At 41.5% G+C, this 21561-nt stretch overlaps 1 protein-coding gene across 5 annotated transcripts in view; it reads left to right on the top strand.

The window, feature by feature from the left end:
* Positions 1-21561, top strand: part of RTTN (rotatin) — a 182900-nt gene that overhangs the window by 56446 nt on the left and 104893 nt on the right. For all 5 annotated transcript variants that reach the window (XM_075585443.1, XM_075585445.1, XM_075585442.1 and 2 more), the window contains 11 exons: positions 4169-4305; positions 5865-6036; positions 6700-6799; positions 7596-7684; positions 9335-9452; positions 13273-13369; positions 14580-14642; positions 15862-16053; positions 16506-16745; positions 17482-17626; positions 19287-19441. In XM_075585443.1, coding sequence (XP_075441558.1) covers positions 4169-4305; positions 5865-6036; positions 6700-6799; positions 7596-7684; positions 9335-9452; positions 13273-13369; positions 14580-14642; positions 15862-16053; positions 16506-16745; positions 17482-17626; positions 19287-19441 — 1508 coding nt within the window. The remainder of the gene's footprint in view (positions 1-4168; positions 4306-5864; positions 6037-6699; positions 6800-7595; positions 7685-9334; positions 9453-13272; positions 13370-14579; positions 14643-15861; positions 16054-16505; positions 16746-17481; positions 17627-19286; positions 19442-21561) is intronic.

Here is a 21561-nt window from a genome sequence, read left to right as displayed (position 1 = left end):
GTGCTGCTGTTACTGGACTAACGGAAAGAAGAATATGTATCTGCAAGAACAATTCTCTGTTTCTTCTTCTTTCCATGGCAGCACACAACTGTGTGATGTCCCACAGCAATAACGAAAAAAATGGGAGCGATTAAATAACCACTTGTAGAACATTCCTCCCAAAGGCCTAATTCGCCTTTCAAATTCCATGCCATCAATTTTAGTTGACTCCGGTCTGAAGAAATGATTGGGTCTTGGTAAATTAGGTTTTTTTGTAGTGCCAACGAGTATTTTAAAACAAATCTGGGGCAATCACCAACCAGACCCAGGTACATGCTGGGTACATGCTGCAACATATCAGTGAAATTTCTGCAGACAGACTAATAGACCATCGAATTAACAGCGGGGGTCCCTGGCAGTCCCATTCAAACTGAATGGTACTGCCAGAGACCCCTGCTGTGTTAATTTGATGGGCCATTAGTCTGCAGAAATGTTGCAGCATGTACCCAGCATGTACCTGGGTCTTGTTGGTGATAACCCCAGATTTTCCAAGGCAAGTTTTAGAATACTCGTCGGCGCACCTGTATGTTAAATTTACTAGCTCCGAAAATCAGGCCCTTCAGGGCTGGAAGGGAATGATACCTACTGTATTATCCTGTTTAGTTTGGTTTCCTACCTTATTTTCCGTAGGCTAAATGGGGGGAAAATTTAGCCTTAAGAGAAATTGCGTCCAGAGGATGGTTGTCTTCCCGATTCGTTAAACAAAAAAGTGTACATTGGAAGTAATAGATTTGACTGAATAATGACTTGCATCACCATTTTCATCTATCTGCACTTATAACCTACTAGCTGAGAGACCCGGCGTTGCCCGGGATGTAAATGCGTAATAGGTAGTATTATTTATAAATCATGGAACAATAGATGACTATTTGTTGTAAAGGTTTCATAATAATGTTGAAAAGAAAGATGGAAGAAAATGTAATACGATGTTGTAAAAAAATGGTTTATTGTAAACACACCACAGTACAATGTATATTTTGGTGACATAAGTGATGTGAAAATGTGAGGCGTGTGTCCTGCTAGGGTGTGAGGCGGCGGATGGGTGTTCAGTACGGGTGGCGCGTGGGTAGTGAGTGCTGGCTGTGGGTTGGGGTCCTGCTAGGGTGTGAGGCGGCGGGTGTGTGGCGAGTGCGGGTGACAGCTGGTCAGTGATATTGTTGCGTAGGGGCAGGATGCGGCAGGTGTGTGTCGAGTGTGTGGGTTGTCTGTTGAATGCGTGCGGCGGGTGGGGGGAGGTGGGAGGTGGTGTGAAGGGGGAGGAGGGGGGAGGTGGTGTGAAGGGGGAGGAGGGGGGAGGTGGCGTGAATGGGGAGGAGGTGGGAAGGGGAAGGGGGGGTGGAGGCGGTGGGAAGGGGGGGTGGAGGCGGTGGGAAGGGGGGGTGGAGGCGGTGGGAAGGGGGGGGAGGCGGTGGGAAGGGGAGGGGAGAGGCGGTGGGAAGGGGGGGAGGCGGTGGGAAGGGGGGGGGGAGGCGGTGGGAAGGGGGGGGAGGCGGTGGGAAGGGGGGGGGGAGGCGGTGGGAAGGGGGGGGGAGGCGGTGGGAAGGGGGGGTGGAGGCGGTGGGAAGGGGGGGGGGCGGTGGGAAGGGGGGGGAGGCGGTGGGAAGAGGGGGAGGCGGTGGGAAGGGGGGGGAGGCGGTGGGAAGCGGGGGGAGGCGGTGGGAAGCGGGGGGAAGGGGGGGAGGCGGTGGGAAGGGGGGGGGAGGCGGTGGGAAGGGGGGGGGGAGGCGGTGGGAAGGGGGGGAGGCGGTGGGAAGGGGAGGTGAAGGGGGGTGGAGGGGAGGTGAAGGGGGGTGGAGGGGAGGTGAAGGGGGGTGGAGGGGAGGTGAAGGGGGTGTGGAGGGTGTGGAGGGGAGGTGAAGGTGGTGTGGAGGGGAGGTGAAGGGGGTGTGGAGGGGAGGTGAAGGGGGGGGTGTAGAGGAGGTGGAGGGGGGGGTGAAGGGGGGGTGGCGGGGAGGTGAAGGGGGGGGGGTGGCGGGGAGGTGAAGGGGGGGGGTGGCGGGGAGGTGAAGGGGGGGGGGTGGCGGGGAGGTGAAGGGGGGGGGTGGCGGGGAGGTGAAGGGGGGGGGGTGGCGGGGAGGGGGGTGGAGGGGAGGTGAAGGGGGGGGTGTAGAGGAGGTGAAGGGGAGGTGGAGGGGAGGTGGAGGGGGGTGAAGGGGGGGGGTAGCGGGGAGGTGAAGGGGGGGGGTGGCGGGGAGGTGAAGGGGGGGGGTGGCGGGGAGGTGAAGGGGGGGTGGCGGGGAGGTAGGGGGGGGGGGTAGCGGGGAGGTGAAGGGGGGGGGTGGCGGGGAGGTGAAGGGGGGGTGGCGGGGAGGTAGGGGGGGGGGTGGCGGGGAGGTGAAGGGGGGGGGGTGGCGGGGAGGTGAAGGGGGGGGTGGCGGGGTGGTGAAGGGGGGGTGTGTGGCGGGGAGGTGAAGGGGGGGTGTGTGGCGGGGATGTGAAGGGGGGGGGGTGGCGGGGAGGTGAAGGGGGTGTGGAGTGGAGGTGAAGGGTAGGTGAGGGGGGGGTGGAGGGGAGGTGGAGGGGAGGTGAAGGGGGTGGAGGGGAGGTGAAGGGGGTGGAGGGGAGGTGGAGGGGAGGTGAAGGGGGGGGGGTGGCAGGGAGGTGAAGGGGGGGTGGCGGGGAGGTGAAGGGGGGTGGCGGGGAGGTGAAGGGGGTGGAGGGGAGGTGGAGGGGAGGTGAAGGGGGGTGGAGGGGAGGTGGAGGGGAGGTGAAGGGGGGGGTGGCAGGGAGGTGAAGGGGGGGTGGCGGGGAGGTGAAGGGGGGGTGGCGGGGAGGTGAAGGGGGGTGGCGGGGAGGTGGAGGGGAGGTGAAGGGGGGTGGAGGGCAGGTGAAGGGGGGTGGAGGGGAGGTGAAGGGGAGGGGAAGGGGAGGGGATGTGGAAGGGAGGGGAAGTGGAGTGAGGGGAGGTGAGGGGTGGGTGAGGGGGGGTGAAGGGGGTGAGGGGAGGTGAAGGGGGTGAGGGGAGGTGGGGGGTAATCGGGCAGACACTGACACGAGGGGAGGTGAAGGGGGGGGGTGGAGGGGAGTGGAGGTGAAGGGGGGGGTGGAGGGGAGGTGAAGGGGGGGGTGGAGGGGAGGTGAAGGGGGGGTGGAAGTGAGGGGAAGTGGAGTGAAGGGGGTGAGGGGAGGTGAAGGGGGGTGAGGGGAGGTGAAGTCCGCTCACTCACCCGTCCGGCAGGTCCCACGTGGATCTGAGGCGGGAGGCAGCGTGTTGTGGCCGCTCCCCCGCTGTGTCCCGGGCGCTCGCTCCCCCGCTGACTGTAGCGGCGCCGGGGGGGGGGGGACTGAAAGCGCGGGAAACAGGGAGGCTTCCGGCCGCCGCCGCGAGTGAGGTCGCCGCCATCTTGGGCACTCGGTGCCGCAAGGCAGGCTGCCTGGCCACTGGCTGTTCCCCCGCCGGGGAGGGGGGTGAGTTGTGAGCGCCGGGGAGGGGGGGGCATGTATATGTGTGGGGGGGGGGAGAGGTGGGAGATATAGAGGGGGGGTCTCGCACGGCCGCTGACACTGGGTGGGGGGGCGCTGAAGGGGTAATAATAGTGTGTGTCCCGCTGACTGTAGCGGCGCCGGGGGGGGGGGGGCGGGGTGAAAGCGCGGGAGACACGGGGAGAGGAGGTGCGCGCGGGTCACGATGTTCAGGGAGGTGTGTGTGTGTGTGTGACACTGTGTGTGTGACACTGTGTGTGTGTGTGTGTGTGTGTGTGTGTGTGTGTGTGTGTGTGTGTGTGTGTGTGTGTGTGTGTGTGTGTGTGTGTGTGACAGTGTGTGTGTGTCACTGTGTGTGACACTGTGTGTGTGTGTGTGTGTCACTGTGTGTGTGTGAGACACTGTGTGTGTGTGGTGACACTGTGTGTGTGTGTGTGTGTGTGTGTGTGTGTGTGTGTGTGTTTTTTTGGCCCGTCACTCCGCCTCAGGCCAATGAGAGGTGTGCGGGGGCGGGCGGCCCAAGGGACCAATGAGATTGCCGCTAGGGACACCGGACATCCAGGCAGGCAAACATACAGTGCTTTCACTAATATAGTATAAGATACACAGAGAGTTCTGCAATAAAGGCAACATTAAGCTATGTAAAGTGTTAGAGACTATTTGTAGCAAAAAATTTAATTGCTAACTTCTTTTACTTTCCTCTTAGGGTTTTGCAGACACAGAGGAAGTACTTGGTAACTGTATCCTAAGATTAAGTGAAACATCTGAGAAAGGGGAAGGAATCCTACCTAAAACTACGAGGCTGAGAGCTGCTCTACGACTTCTACTTGCCAAAAAACAGGCGTGCGTAAACATTATTCATCAGTTGTTAAAATTGAATGGAAATTTGGTTAGCTTGTTTAGAATTTCAGTTGATTACATAATCTAATAATAATTTACTGTTTTTTTAGGTGTGGTTGTTTTTTTCTTCTTAAACCTGACATCTTTATTCTCTGGCTGTTGGTGGGATTGGTTGTTTAAAGGGGCAACTAGCAAGGTAGTCTTGCAGACAAGCAAATGACAATGTTGCTACATTTGCCGCATGGATGCCAATCACTGGGCACATCAATTGTCATGGTATACCAACTATTGACCAGCGACGGAGTAGTTCTGACATTTAAACGTCATGGAAGAACTTGATCCCCTAAAACATAGTTATTTAAAAACAGCAGAATGACCAGTGCAGTCAACACGGAGATCCAATTTTCTGAAAGTGTTTGCTATTAATCACTCCTATTAACTATTTGATGCAATATATTGCTAATGTCCTGTGATGATACTGTAAGTCACACTCGGTTAAAAAAAAAAAGAAGAAGAAAAAACACCTCCGCTTTACGTGTGTACAACGATCTGTTTTCCATTTATACAGCTTTTCATTCTTTTAAGTGTGCAGTCTCATCTTAGACTAAGTTGAACTAATGGCAGTGTTAATAGATCAAATTCAGTGTGCATGTGGCGTATGACAAACTGCAGTCTAAATGGTTTACTAAATGTGTCTGCAAAAGATCAATAAAATAATTAAGTCAAATCATACCAAGTAATGGACGTAGGTCCATACTGAATAGTAGTATTCCTTCTCAGGAAGACATTTGAATGGGTCATTAAGTATCTTCTGCCTCAGGAAGATTTCTTATGGCATAGCAAAGCTAAGTAAATATGGGCATGAAAAGCCCCACTGACTTCTTCAATAGAGCTTTCTGTGCAGTACCATCATTTCTTTAACAATGACATATTCCATTGTTAGAATTTTAGGCGTAATGTTTGGAAATATTGTAACATGACATTTAGTGTTGGTTTTTATAGTTTTTATCCCTCCGCTACCCTATGTGAATAAATATGTCCCTTATCATTGTCCCTTTTACGATTGAAATATATCACTGCCATTATTCACTATGCATCTCAGTGGAATTACATCTTTAATTTCTTTTTACAAATACAGTACAATTGGTGTCATTAGACAATATGATAAACACTAAGTAATGATGGCTGATTAATCAGCTCCTTTTATTGAGTAACTTCAAACTGATTACACTAAGTTGTTTTCTTAATGTTTTCTTATGTGTTTTTTTGTGATAACTGTAAATAGCTAGTGTATTTAAGTAGCACAAGTAGACTAGCTACGTGCAAATAGAGCAGATAGCCAGTCTACAGGGATTTTTTTGTTTTTTAATCAATCCGATCATCATAAATTGCTCATATTCAAAACGTCTGTGTTAGTAATGCTGATCTCGATGAAAGTTACCACAGGCCACTTCAGGCTGTTTGAGCCCAGCGCTGATTTACTCTGTGATGAGCTACAGATAAGCCACAGTATGTTGTGTCTGTGCAATTTTTCATCTAATGTTATGGTTTGGTTTCTGTAGGGTCCGCTCATTAGCGTTGAAATGCTTAGCAATCAACCTCCTGGACGAAGAAGAATCAAACCTGAAGCGTCCTCTGCTGCAAGGAAGTATTCTGTCCAATGCTGTCAACTTGTTTATCATAGAGCAACCCATTGACTTAAAGCTGGATGATAATGTCAAATCCTTTTTTAAGGTGAACACTTGAAATTTGTGTGTCAAACTGGGATAAAGTATTCATTTTTTATTTTATATTTTAATTTTCAAGACTTTTGTTTTTCTATTCAAAATGGCACTTGAAATATCAAAAGTGCACAATGGGGAGAAATCAGATGTTTATAATATTAATTGTCACATCACTATTTAAATCTGAAAAACGTTTTGTGCGCCATCAAGTTTTTTTCTTTTTGTTGCATATTTCTCTCAGCAGAAGGTCTTTGGTGGCCCACAAGTACTGTATACAAGGAAAGTGAACCCCTCGTAGGGCTAGCAAAACTGCTAAAGACATTGAGGCACACACAGGATTCAGTTACTGTCCACTAAGCAAACACTGGAGCAAAATTGAACTTGAGGCACTTACTCATCATCGGATTCAATTACTTATTGGGAACTAAACTCCTGGAGTGCTTTGTCATTTTTGACATTTCAGAAATTAATAAAATTCAGGTTCTACAAAACAGACCTGTGTTTTCTGAATGCACGTGATGTAATATTTGGTAGAGACCAACGTTAACACATTGTTAGCTGCTGCCTTTGCGCTTCAAGGCATTTTGTCTTCTGAAGTGAAAAGGATTCACAGTTCGTAATAGAATTTACAAGATTTTTCCTCCACTAAATAATTTTTACATTGACCTATTAGGCGGAAACGGTCAGGAAAGTGTCTGAGATCTTTACCTCAGAAACCGTGGACCTAGCAGTACGGAAATCTGCAGCTGAACAGCTAGCAGTAATAACGCAAGGTAAGATCACTAGAAAGTTAAATCTGTTTATTTTATATTTGCTAGAGAATAGTCAGCTAGTTATTCTGCAGAAAAAGGATAAATAGCAGTTAATCCCAAATTATATTTTTTGACCTAAGAAGATGGTACACTGTTGATTTTTAACATTTCCAAGAAAATTGTTAATATGAGGTTGCTGAGACTTGTTTTATTTTAATTAACACAAAATGGATTGTTATTAGTTGTAGGGACAATCCCTCTTGGTAACAAACTGTATTAAGGATGGTGATGTGTTTTTTAAAAGCTGCAACTGGGTGATGTATGCCTTTGTTTTTAACAAAATTTGCCTTTTTGCAAGTTAGTTTATAGACATGTGAGCTAAGATCTGGGAGAAATGGTAGCAACAGATTTGATTTTATTATTGTTAGATTTGCTTAGGGAAGCAAATTTGCATGTTGAATTCTTTACTTAAGTAAGTTTTTGGTCGGCTTTGTGTGATTGAACTTTTTTATCACCTTAGTGCTGCTCTGTAACAATATGTGACCTTGCACGGTGTCCTAGCTTCCCATGGTATTGATAATTACGCACGTGACTGCTACTCATGCAAGCAATTGCTACTGTATTATGTTTGCATTTTCTTTTAGACTATATGGAAGAAGCTGTCTATGCTCCTCATTGTCCATTGGTCATTGTCATTGGCCATTGTCCTCATGGTCCATTGATAATTGTGGGATGTTGTTTATTGGTTAGATAAAATAAAAACAGTGCTGCTTTTTTGTATTGATAACGCAGTGCCGATATTTTCTTAACTTTTTAGATACTACTATGCACAATGTTGTAAAAGAACTCGGAGTTGTGGAGAAAATCCGTCATGTTTTATATGAATGTGTGCACCGAGATGGCAAGGTTAGTACAATGATATAAACCCTGTTGACTGTAATAAAAAATAAAAAAGGAGGTTTTTACAACTTGGCCCTCCTTCAATCATTTGCCTCTACCAAATAATTTATTCTGTTTGATTCTTAAGCTTTATATTTTCTGATCACCTATTTGTGGTTTACTTGACAATGTAACTGGAGGACCAAGAGCAACTGCTTATCCTTCAAACATCTTTCCCTGAAAATTATAATTACCTTATCTTACACAGTGTACCCAAAATAGTATTAAAACGGGGAGGAAGAAGTGAAATTAACGTTTGCATTCATTTTGTTTTAACTAACCTGATCTTGTGCCCTTAACGCAGAGAGAAAAATCATAATTTGTAGGCAACTCTATGGTCTGAAATTTTATTTATTTCACAACCAATGAGAGACAATCGGTGGTCACCATTGTGGTAGCCACCAGATGTCAGGGTTTGCAATAAAAGTTTCACTCTTATCTACAAATTGAATGATATTTGTCTGTGGAGAATTAGTGGTTAGGCTGTGATTATAGTGATTGCAATGGCGTGTGCGATTTCGCGTGCTGCGCGAACAAAGTGCAGCAGCTCTATCGGACCGGCCATTGTGAGCGCAGGCGTACTAAAGAGCGATCATGGGCAGATTTTTGAAAATACAAATGATTTTGTTTTTTCGCGCGACGCCCGCGTGACATGAGCTGTTCAGCCAATGAAGGCGAACCAGCCTGGTGACACGTCCGTCACGCCTCCCCATCGCCTCCAGCCTTAGTGCACCCATTGCTCGGGCGACCGGCGCGCACACGACGCCATGCGCTCCGTCGCGTGACAACTTTAATCTCCACCTTAGTTGTAGTATAGGTTGCAGTCCTACCTGGTATGCTTGGTGTTTTTGTTGCGTGTATCTCCTACTGTCTACCCCCCAGCTTCATGAAGGGGGTAATATTTTGTGCACAATTCCATGTATATTACTGTAAATAAACTAAAGGAGCATATTGTTTAAGGACCATGAAAGCAAACAGAACACATCATTTAACTTTTGAATTACAAGACTGCAATATGAATATTTTTTGTTTAAAAAAAAAACATGAAAGATACTGTCATCAAATGCCTTCAAACAAGTTAAATGTGACTTCTTAAAGTAGATTTATTTTAATAGCCAACGCAGAGATTTACTCCATCTATATTAGGCATTTGGCTTAATTTCCACTTCTGCAATAGCCATTTTAATCCTTAACCTTCTCTGCTATAAAAATAGAGCAGGTATAAATATATACTTCACTTATATTAAGGGTTTAGGATTTACTATTATTATTACTATTATTGATTCTGGTATGGCGCCAACATATTCTGTAGCGCAGTACAATGTGGAAGGGCGGATAATAATATTGTCAAGAATACATATTGTATATGTTAAGACAAACTGAGGCAATAGGGAGGTGTTCCCTGCCCCAAGGAGCTTACAATCTAAAAGGAGTGGAGTTGAGACGTGCACTTCTATGATGAAACTAAAAAGTGTTAGATATGTCTCTTTGAAAAAGTGCGTTTTTAAGGAACTTTTAAATGTATGGTAGGGAAGAGTCTGATTGTGCGTGTTATACAGAAGCATTCCAGAATGAGAAGTTTAAATAGCCATTTGTCTTTTGTGTTTGCCTCTACAGGTCTTCGAGTGTATAGTCTTGCCATGCTTGACGCTCTTACGGAAAATGGTGTATGCTGATCCTGTATTGCGCTTGTCGTTGGCACAGGATCTGTCTTTCCTCCTCACATTGCTCAGAGGTAGCTTTCACTTATAAAGGTTTCAAAGATTTTCTAAGCATTTGCTTAATGTTAACATTAAGCAGATATAATTCAGTTTTTTTGTGGTGTAAGTATATGGGGTGGAAAACAAAACATAGTTTTGTAAATAACTTAAACATGTTTATGTTCTCAAGAAGTGCCCCAGATATTAAACTAAGACTACATTGTTCTTCTCTTCCTTCTCGTCCTTCTCTTCCTCTTCAAATTGTTCCTAGTGAACAATGAAATCCTAAAATTAAGTGGCGCTGAAATAATTATTCCTTTTGTCTATAATTGCAGAGTTTTTTTTTTTAATGGTTTAAATTTGCTTTCATGCAGGGAACGAATCAGTATATTTTTTGTTTCTGTCATTGGAGATGGTATAAAATGAATCTAAAGTTTGGATAGGCAGAACTTCCTGAAGTTAATTGGGTCTGTGTTCCATATTGTTAGGTAGATACAACTGTATACAGTCCTTTTTAGTTGTATGCAACTCTGGTCTTCAAGCTCTAGGCACTTCCATATCAATATTAAAGCAGCAGTCCACATGGATCACTTATTTTTTGCGTATTATTTCTTGTAATTCTTTTAAGGGCATACATAATAGGGAACCCTTGCTCAGCCTCAGTGAAGTAGGTGAGTAGGTGCTCCTCTGGAATCGGTACATAGAATATACTGAACAGAGAAAAAGTCATTTCAGTTGTTGGCATGCATACCTCAAAAATATGAAGGCTTTAAAAAATTACTTTTAATAGGTAAGTTTAGAAAAAGTTGGAGATCACAATAAACGACGCTAGATAAAAACACCACCACGGTGTGACCAAGTGAACCATGCAGTATGAAACAGCAAGTCCCCCGATATGCACAAAGTAACGCGTCAGGAGCACTAGTGGAATAACAAGTAGTGCCCTAAATATAGAGGGGTAAATAAATCCCCCTAGCGAGTAAAATACAAACTGTGGCATATTATGTGACCTGCTGTGGTCATAAGGTAGTATCATAAAATGTCACTTGTACAACTACAGTGTAAATCTATGTGGCTAGGACGTAAGATCAATAAATCATCAATATCTTACTTTGGCTTATAATAGGTGTATGGAACAGGGTCAGTGACCAGTAAGTGTAGCCAGTAGTAAGTACTACGTAGGTTTATGTAACAAGGACAGTCTGTAGCAGAAACAATGTAGCAATTCATCAGGGATCTGTAATTGCTGTAAAGTAGCAGTCTCTAGTTATTACATCGGGAGATACACAAAGCAATCAAAGTAAATGTACGGTAGTCGTTCTAAGGAAGTCACGTAAACCTAGGAGGTACTATATCTATCTATCTAGATCTGTGTCGAGCGCAGGAAGATGTCCGTGTCTTGATAGTGTTGTGTCATCTTAACTCTAAGCAATCCGTGTCCACTGCGACTTAAGAGTGTGTTTCTATGTCCCTAACGCTGAGTAATGCTTGGTACTATCAGTGTGTCAATTGCACTTATGTCAAGACAGTACGGATATCTACAGCTAGAAAAGGTAAGAGGACATCTATGACTATAATAAAGCTGTCTCGATTGGCATGGATGCTCGAGTGAGTTAAAAGCAAAAGGGGGCCATGGCATAATGTGGACACCCTAATGCTTTCTACAAACCCCTGAGATATCATAGGCTATCACCCAATATTGCCAACGCATGCGCTTCACGTGTACAGACACTTTCTCAAGGCAAAGTAATTACCCCCGAGTGGTGGTAGGGAGAAATTTATAGCATCGTCAATTAGTCTCCGTGATCTCCATAAGATCGCCTCTTGCCTGATTAACCACTTCTGTAGATAACCTTACTAATCCAGCTATAGGTAGAGGTGGAAATATAGTGTATTATTCGTTGGAATGAGTCTCTAAAGGGTAGACATAAGTTCTAATTGATAGGTAATCTTTGTAATAAGTCACTCCTGTATCTTAAAGAAATGGTGTCAAGATACAAAGTGTTGCCTGTTTTTTCTATCACAGCAAAAATATTGGAAATCAGAAATACCAGCATCGTTTATTGTGTTCTCCAACTTTTTCTAAACTTGCCTATTAAAAGTAAATGTTTAAATCCCTCATATGTATTCATATTTTTGAAGTATGAGTGCTCACAACTGGGATTACCTTTTCTCTGTTTAGTAAATTCTTTTAAGAGACCTTTTCTTGACATTCACAACGTGGTTTATTTTTTATCTGATGTTAATGTTAAGATCTAAACATTTGAAATGTCTGGAAGGTTTAAATGGAGCTTTCCCCAGAGCCTAGTGGGTCTTAAGGATACTATAATAACCTCAGATGCTAGAGTTCAAGATTAATGTAATTAGCATGTGGATTTTTAACACTAAAATTCTTTTTATTTTGTATGAGCAAGGCAAGCTCAGGGGGCAAGGTCCTAACGACATATAAATTAAACGCGTACGCTTCTGGAGTGGATTGCAGCTTTAAAGGTACTAGTTTATGCAAAGCCATGTTAGTGATTCTGTGCACACTGAAAAACCTCTGCGGTGTAGAGCCTGCTCTGTGCATTACAGTTGTCTGGGCATCCTACAGTACTTATTTAAATTCTTCAGGCCTCTGTACTCTAAGGCTTGTAGACTATTGAATGTGATTTATCCTACATCTACAGTCTGTAGTCTTCTCCTTATTGCTGTGTAATGTGTATGCAGGATTTGGTCTAGAAAACTTGGAGGCTTCAGCTAGTGGGCATTGGAGTCATAAATCACTTTAAATTATTAAATCGTGAAATCTGGATTGTATTCCCTGTGAAGTGACTTCTTAAATAGGTTTACTAGGACTTTATTGCACCCATTATCACATGATTATGTATTATTGCTGGTGTGAGTTTTAACTAATTATTGTGTGATTTGTTATTGTTTTTGTGTGATTTGCAATGCAAATTAAATGACCGGTATTGCACCAAATCCACCACCATGTGACTTTGCAAACTAAACTCAGTTTTTCGCATTGCTGTGCAATAACGTCTACTACATCTGTATTAATCTGTGTCAAGAGGGTACAGTGGTTCTATGAATGTACCATAGGTAATCCAGACGATTTCCTTGCTCCAATTAGAGAGCTGGCATAGGAAGTTCTGCTTTGCATCTTTACCTTTCCAAGTGATATGTCTTTTTGTTCTACTTCTACTAGAAGGAGCAATGTTAACTAAAAGTACAGTATGTATCACAGTGCAAGATTGAAATAAATGGATTTTCATTTAATTGAGGCACCCAATTAACTTGGTTTGTGTTGGGTTACAGCACTGAACTCCTTCCACACTTCTCCAATACCTTAAAGCAGCATTACCTTCAAAATCCTATGTATTTTTGTCAATAAACTAGTTGTGTAGTATTGACTAACACTTACATGATTTAGGTGGACCTGCACAAAATGTGTTTACGTTAATAGTTCGGTATGATTTCACAAAATAACGATAATGTGCTGACATCATTGGATAAAACCGCCATGTTCAAACCTCTTTAAGGAGCTACATCTTATAGACTTTATTTTTGTTTCATACAGCATTTAGCATTTGTTTTTTTTGCTTTCTGTTCACTGTGCACGTTTATCCCCTTTATAGCTAGCGAGTCCTACATCACGTTACAAAGCAACTGCACACTTACAGTTCATGTTTGGATGGCTACAGCTGTTTTTCTTTGCGGCCATTCATCTATCTTTATCCGTAATCCCTAATACATGTGTTAGGTTGTGTCTAGGGACTATACATGAGAATAACTTGAAATAAACATGTTGACTGTGCTGTACAATATTCTGAGATATTGCCGTTAAATGGTATTGGATGTGTTGTTTTTCAGTATCCTTGCTGTTGCAAGAAGATGGTGCTGTACTGGTTGAAGCTGCAGCCTTATTATGTCTGTTGCTGTTTGATGAAATATCCAGAATAGATACATGGTAAAATACATTTAATTTTCTTAATACATGTACAGTATTTAAACAGCTTACAGTATAAATAATTGAAATGTAAAGTGCTAATGTATTAATTGCTGCTCATCTTTATGGCCTTGAAAATAGGCGCTTAGTTTTGCAAATGTGTAGCGTTCTTTTAAATGAAATGTCAATATATAAAAATGTACATCTTGGGCTCTAGCAATTACCCTTTAAAGATACTATCTACAGAGATGCTGAGCAGTACGGTTTATCTGAACTTTTGACCTCCTAACCCATATTGCATGAAGGACCATATTATGTAAACGGTGCTATACCCAAATATACCTTACAACTTGGCATTGCTTCATAAGTGTGGCCTAAAATGTGTTGAATCTATGCTTGATTCCAGAGAGGTGATGTCAGAAACGACCTATATTGAATAACCAAAACTAAGGGATTTGTTTGCATGGTGAACTGACCATACTGCACATCATACCTTATGATGTGATCCTAAATAAGGTATACATTGTAAGGCTCACAAAAATAAGGGGGATGCTTCAACTGTCTCGTTGGTATTATTGAGACATCATTGTGAATTCGTGTTGCTAATGTGTGCTACCAGGGGATTTAATATTTTAACAAATGGGATAAAGCTGAGAGAACAAAAGCAATCCTTTTTTGTTTCAGTGCACTCCATAGCATAGTAATGATATATACAGTGATTGTCCCATTAGCAAGATAATATGTATTCATGAAATACAGCCATAATGCAGATTTAAAACATACCTTTTATTATCCAATATTTAAAATAAAACCAGCTTGGAAAGAGAAAATACTCCGGATTAAAGACCCTTATGCAGCCTACAATTGCATATCAGGCTTGCAACACAGCAGAAAAATGTAAAATGATAATGATATTTTTGTTTCTCTTTGCTTTATCCCATTTCTTACATTTAGTCTGCATGAATGTGTACCATTCTTACATTGACCTTTTGGCCATAGATGAGATGTCACTGAAATGATATCAGATACATGGAACAAGCTCCAGATAAAAGCGTAAGAAGATAGTTCTGTAAAACTAATCTTACATATTTAGATTACATATTTGTAAATGACCTCGTCAGCACTGGGGAGAATGGTTACACATTTCAGAACCCTGGATTTTGGGCTCCTCTAACACTGAGTCGTATAACAGTATGTTTGTATGTATCACACTTTTTTTATTTTTTTAAAGGTCAGAAAATGTATCCACTTGCTCCCCACCCCTTTTTGGTCTGCCTGTTACAGTGGTCAGACGGTAAGTGAATCAGTAAATTAAATTGTGCTACGTAATAATAATAACATTGATTGTTTAAGATATAAAGCAGAATGACAAAACCTGTTTCTACTTTTGATGTTCAAAATAAAAATGATTTTTTTTCCCTTTATTGTATTTGTCTTCCTGATTCTTAAAAGTGTCTCATTTGAATGAGTCAAATTGCATTGCACATGCACCAAAGGTCACTGAAACATATAATTTAGCAGAGAGAATATTTAAGTTGTTATTTAATATAATAACTTTATTTTGAGCGACATTGATTTAGGGTTGGCGCTGTAATGCCTTGGTTTCCTGGGTTGTACATTGCCTTTATACTGATGTTCTCAGTAAGGATTTGGGTTGCTAGAAAGGAAGTTAGCAGCAGCCCTTGTTACCTGCATAAAGGCCCATTTGAACCTTTAGTCATCTTCAGTCTACAAATACATTTTGCATAAGATAAGGAGAAGGATCGGCTCAGTGAGTAAAGTGCCTCTGGCTCAATTCCTGGTGTCGGCTCCTTGTGACCTTGGGCAAGTCACTTGATCTTCCTATGCCTCGGGCACCAAAAACATAGATTGTAAACTCCATGGGGCAGGGTCCTGTGTCTGCAAAATGTCTCTGTAAAGCGCTATGTACAACTAGCAGTGCTATACAAGAACAAGCAATTATATTATTATTATTATAATGTATGTTCTTGTGATTATACACCCTCTGAAATCGATTTGCTCCATTGAGAGACCTTTCTGACACAGTTTGTGTCAAGGAAAATAAATACATGCTCAGGTTTAAACTTTGCAAATATGTTCTATAAGGATGCTTTGTTTTGATCACTCCCACTTTACGGTGCACATAAAATGGTGTGAATGGGGACACAATGATAGCAAATGACGCTAGGGCCATATTTACTAAGCAGTCTTACTAAATAAGTTGCTTCGTAAATATGACCCTATATTCTTTCATTTACTGATGCTTTTCTATTTGAGGGACTGTGAGAAAAGAGCTGAAATGTTAGTAGCATTTTAATATGTGTGTGTGTGTGTGTGTGTGTGTGTGTGTGTGTGTGTGTGTGTGTGTGTGTATGTATATATATATATATATATATATATATATATATATATATATATATATATATATATTCTACTCTGTATTAATAGCTTAACCACAATACACCTATATATGTTTACACAAGCCATTCAACATAAATTTTCTTTTCTTATAGATTCCACCTCCCTGTGCGAGTCAGTGCTCATCATGCAGTCAGTGCTTACATTACAGTCTCTCCTTTATCTTCTGAGTGGTTAACCTTCAAGCCAGTATCAGATATGCTTAAGATAGCTTGGAATCTTTCCTGGCACCAGGGAATTGATCATTTCCTTTTAAAAATAGCAAATCAAGGACAAGAAACAGAAAAGTAAGTCAGAAAATGCTGGGATTAACATTAGACTGGACTCTGTTCCACTTTCAATTATTCTAGCGGTTTCTTAAAATGGCACCACGATTGTGCAAAACCAATAATTAGAATATATTTAAAATGTAGAATTTCTGTCATTAATATGCAACCGCATTGCTAAGTAAACAGTCTCACAGCAAAAAAATGTGCTTAAAGCGCCAGTCCAACATACCAATAAATCAAACAGACTACACATTTGTGATACCTAGTGATTATCTCATTTTGATAGACAAATGCATTTAGGAGTGTTTTGTTGCAAATATAATTATCTTTTAAATATGGTGTGGTGGTTGATTGTCAACTTTAAGGTGAAGAAATACTGTAAGTCTTGTTTTAAGATTGTTACTTTAGTACTCATTTGTGCTTGTACTAGTTCAAATTGAGATTATTATTTTTTTTCATCTCCGAACAAGTTTTTTAGATACGTTAAAGTTATCCCCAGAAGAAGTTCTGACATTGAAGATGACACACTCAGCCAGTGGACTGCAAGATTGCCTGGATTCTGTCTTTCAGGCTGTGTCTCATGGGGAAGTTCGTTCTGCTGTTGCTAGGATGAATTTTTATCTGCTAAATGACAGACTGGCATTAAACTGCCTCACCGACTGCAACATGTCTTCCTTGAAGTGCCTGCCTTGGCATACTGCTTTGAGCAGGTGAGACTAGGTGCACAATTTCTAGTACTGTTTGAATATGCATAACAAATGCACAGACATGTATGATGATTAAACGGTTTGGTGCAGGAAAGCTAATGGGAAGGTTGTGCTCTTATCTTGTTTGCTTTGTGATTTAGGCATGAACAAACATTTCCATTTTGAACACGTTTTATCTTAGCCACAACATAACTAATTACCTGCTATATTCTTCTTGCACACTTGTAAACTCGAATGGGTCATATCTGTACTAGTATAATATAAATGCTATGTTTAATAATCATTTCAAACTGGTTGTTCTTTTTATGTACTGTATGAGACTGAACACTATTCCGTCTTTCACTCATCATTTATTGTATAAGATAAAGTTGAAATCACCATTAACATTATGAACTATATTCACAATACTGTATTATATTTTTTCATTGTACAGTATTTTGTGGAGTTGCTTGATTTTATAACCAGTAATGAAAACTCTTGAGTCCATTTATTTTTTTCTGTGCTTTGGTGGGTGGGAGGGGGGTTTCGTGGGAGAGAGAGGAGATTTGCTGAGAAAAGGTTGTTAGAAGCTCAAATACTGGAGGCCTTAAATATGTAAGGAGAGCTGTGTGTATATTTTATTTTACACACGCTTCTTCTGAAGATTGACCTCCTGCAGGTTTAAAGTATAAGCTGAGCAGTTGGAGACTTGAGTGTCGCAGGCACAGAAAGGTTAACATTTGTTCTCTCTCTCCTTCAGGTTTTTGCTGGTTCATCCAGCATGTCCTGAAGATGAAAAGCTACTGGCAGATGTGATAAGTTTCCTAAACAAGATGCTAAGAGTACAGAAGGGAGGCTCTGATTCAGAAGATCTCAAATGGATACTAGAGCTGCTGCTTAAACAAGTAAGAACAGTACCTTGGAGAGTTTCAATTGCTGCTCCTAACAGATGATGCAGCGTTAACATCAATGGCCAATAAAGATAATGTAGCTATAAAGCGTATACATTTATTTTGTTCACCTGCCAATGCAGTTGTGGTGGGAGGACTGAAGCTGCTTCAGCCATGTCTCCAGGTCTCAATAGATTACATTAAAAAAAGCAACAACCGCAGCAGGACGGACATTGTAGGTAATCAGAAAATGTTAGATTGCTGGCTCACCATCATCACATACCATTAATCCGGCCTGTGCTTTATTTCCTTTCACATGAATGCATTTAAACATTGATGGGTACAAACAATATGTACTGTATGCAAACGACTTAGTTTTTGAGTTCGTTTAATAATCATAGCAGAAAGTTATTGACTGCAAAATAGGCGGGAAATCACAATACATTTCTATTACCTCTGGTAATTAAAGCTACGTTAGCATATTCTGAGCTATATTCCTATCCTTTAGTCACTCTGATTACTAGTCTATTTCATGGCAATTTAAAAATCTACTTCTGACTTTTTTGTGTCTTGAGGTATCAGTCTTCGTTTACATTTTTTATACATTTCCCTTTTAATAGTTCAATTGGTATTTGTTCTCTAGGTGGTTTATATCACTCGAGTTTTCACTGTGATGATTGTCATATATCTAATGTTTTAAAGTGTATTACATTATCTCCTTTTCCCTTAACGGTCACATAGTTTGTCTTCCGCGCGTCTCCTTAAAGTCTTGGAATTCTCTCTTGGTGAAGGTGTTAATCTTCAATGACTTACTGAGTTCCGTGCCTACATTTCATTGTATTTATTTTACTTCTACTTTATTCGCTTTATCTGCTTTCTGTTCTTGAGCATTAAAATATACATAGACACGCACGCAAGCAACTTAGTGCATTCTAAAGTGACTTTGTATCCGCTTATAGGCTTTAGACTTTCTTGTTTAGACGAAAAAGCAAAAAACACTATTTGGACCTTCAGTCCTCAGAGCTGCTGATTCCAAATTCCCCGTTCCAGCTTTATCCACTTTTAAGAGCAATTAAGTGTCCATTCTTTATGTGGTTCTTTTCCAACCTGTTACTAAAGCAGTGAAAGGGAACAGGGGCAGCCCCACACAATTCAAAGTATTGCAGACCTGATTAACAGCGTAAGGTAGCGCTACATAGAACTAGTTGATGGTTAAAGGGCAACCCCTCCTCTGCTCGCCCCCCTCCCCCCCCGATCACACACATACAATCTTAGGTGGACTCTCTTGTGCCAGTAGGTGCCTTTTACTTTGCAAGTTCTCTTTTCCTTTAAAAGAGATGCCTGTTTGTGCACATCTAATCATTTCATTCTCTACACAAAAGCATGCTTACAAAGGCTCCCTGTTTTTATTGTCTGTTAAAGAGATGTGAACTACTCTGATATATGAACAGATGATTTTACTGTTGTTAATTGCATTGATCTTGTGGTTTATGACCAAGTTGTGTTTATCACCCTCTAATTCACAGATGCCTATCATTAATTTTAGGTGTTTGTGTAAGATGTACTGATGTCAGAGTTACAGCCCTGAGTAACTACTATTACTATGAAATATAGCTGTTAACAGATAATCGTAAAGCATCATTTGAAATATCACTTTTTTTTTTTTTTTTTTTAGAACCCAAGCCCACTGCTCGAGCTAATTGTCCAGAAAGAGTACCCTGACAAGAAGGATTTGGATGATACAAAAGCAGCTGTGAGGCAGCATCTGCAGAAAGAGCTGATGGTGTTTTGTAACACACTAATGCTCTGTTTAACTTCCGTTACTGATCGGTAAGTGCCAACTTGCATTCTAAATCCAGAATATTTATATGCTGACTAAACCACATAGCCTTTTAAAAAGGCATTTCACCTTTCTCTTGTTTCCTGAACCATTGAGATTGGAACGTGTGTGTGTGTGTGTGTGTGTGTGTGTGTGTGTGTGTGTGTGTGTGTGTGTGTATATATATATATATATATATATATGTGTGTATATATGTATTATTTTTTTTTTTTACGTGCACCAATATGCATTAAATCAAATACTGCCCCTTTTTTTTGTTTTTAATCTAATTAGCTAGTATTTTATTATTAAAATACCTGTACCCCACTTAGATCTGGGAATTCGGTCTGTACTCGCCACCTGACCAAAAAATTCTCCTGATGGAAAGGGATGTATTTTTATTCTGTATTGTGCTGAAAGCTTGTGTCCAGACAAATCAGTTAAAATAATTCTTAAATGTAATATCTTAATAGCATTGTTAAAAAAGAAATTAGACATAAAACAAACTACAGTAAGTTAATTATCGGTACCAATGTAACCTAAATGTAGAATCTTGCGTAATTTCTTCTCTTTCTATTTAATAACATATGTTATGCCATGCCCTTGATTATTAAAAATCATGTCTCGGTTCAGTTCACTCAGCAAAGCTACAGACCGCAAACTTGTGGGGGTGATATATGAAGGCTATTTTCAAGCAAAGTGTGCCTCTTAGCAGCAGTGCGTCAATGTATTTTGTTTTAACTGTATGCCATGTGCCAGCTTTTGATTTAGGAAGTGCCAGCAAGATGTTAGAGAGGGTATAAATTACACATATTATAACACATTCTCCTTCTACTATAGAGAGTGGTAAACGTGCCTGGTTAACAACGTGGCTCAGATGTGAAAAACTTTTTGTGAAGTGTACTACATTTGATGCAGTTGAATGCTGTCATATGTATTGCGTCAACAAGAAGTACTCTTTATTATATGTGAGATTTTACCCTTGGCATATCCAAATATCTCACAGCCCCTCAATTAGATTATAAGACAGAGAATGATTTATTGTGTCTGCATTATGTAGCAGTTCTATAGTAAAATCCGAAAAACCCGATAACTTTATTAGGACTTAAAAGTACAAATTGTTGTTAATTATAGCATGGAAATGACTCCTTTTAACTGTAATAGTTAAATGCATGCTGCTAAAGAGTGCAAGATAGATCTAGAATGCAGCACCGTCTAACGGCAAATCTATTGGTAGAGTGGCCTCGCTTCTGATGCCTGCTGTTCTCGTTTTCACTTAATGGGATTTCTCATGGTTGATATGTTTCCTAATGGTAATTAACCTCTAATGAATGCTGTGTCAAAAATTAAGTTCATCTATCCACGCGGAATGGAAGAGGTTCATTACAGTTATCTTGGCTTCCACACAGTAAATTTGATGCATTAACTTTTGAAGCCTTACAATGAATACAGGAAAGTAAAGCCAGCTAACCCAGCTGGTGCCAAATGGGGACCTACAACTCTGGACTGCTGCTGTGTGCAGATGAATCACAGATCCTTATAAAACCGAAGGGAACAGGAATGAACATCTGCCAAAGTTAGAGTGCCGTTTTACGTGCATTTTGTCTCTGATATTAATGTTGCAAATTGAAATAATATCACTGTTTTAATGCTTGCATTGAGAGTCTTTCTGCATTTTCCTGCAGAGCAAAGTAGTGTCCCAGGCATGCAATTGTTTAAAAAAAAAATATATATATATATATCACTCCAAGTGAGTTGTTTTCAAATCGATTGTTTTGCATAGCACTGTTAACCCATTTGTTTTAGAAACATTCCTGCCAACTAACAGCGTTAGGTCCTGGTTTTATATTTCTATTTGATGGTCTTTGGCAACGTGTGTAAATTAAAAATGCCAAATCCTTTTAGCACAGAGCTCTTCTACTTGGCTTTATATTCTTACAGGAACTGCTCTATGACTTAAAGGAGCAGATGCCCCAGAAAAAAATAGTTTCCACCCCTAGGTGGGAAGCAGGGTTCTCCAGAGCTGAGCCACGTTAATTTCAGCTCCGGGGACCTTCTCCCTGAGATATTTACCTCCGTAGTGTGTGCCGGTAGCAGCTTCACAGGTTTAAATATCCCAGTCACGGGAGCC

Source organism: Ascaphus truei, chromosome 2 (genome assembly GCF_040206685.1).
Source record: "Ascaphus truei isolate aAscTru1 chromosome 2, aAscTru1.hap1, whole genome shotgun sequence".
Taxonomy (NCBI): Eukaryota; Metazoa; Chordata; class Amphibia; order Anura; family Ascaphidae; genus Ascaphus; species Ascaphus truei.
This window is presented reverse-complemented; position numbering and strand designations above follow the sequence as displayed.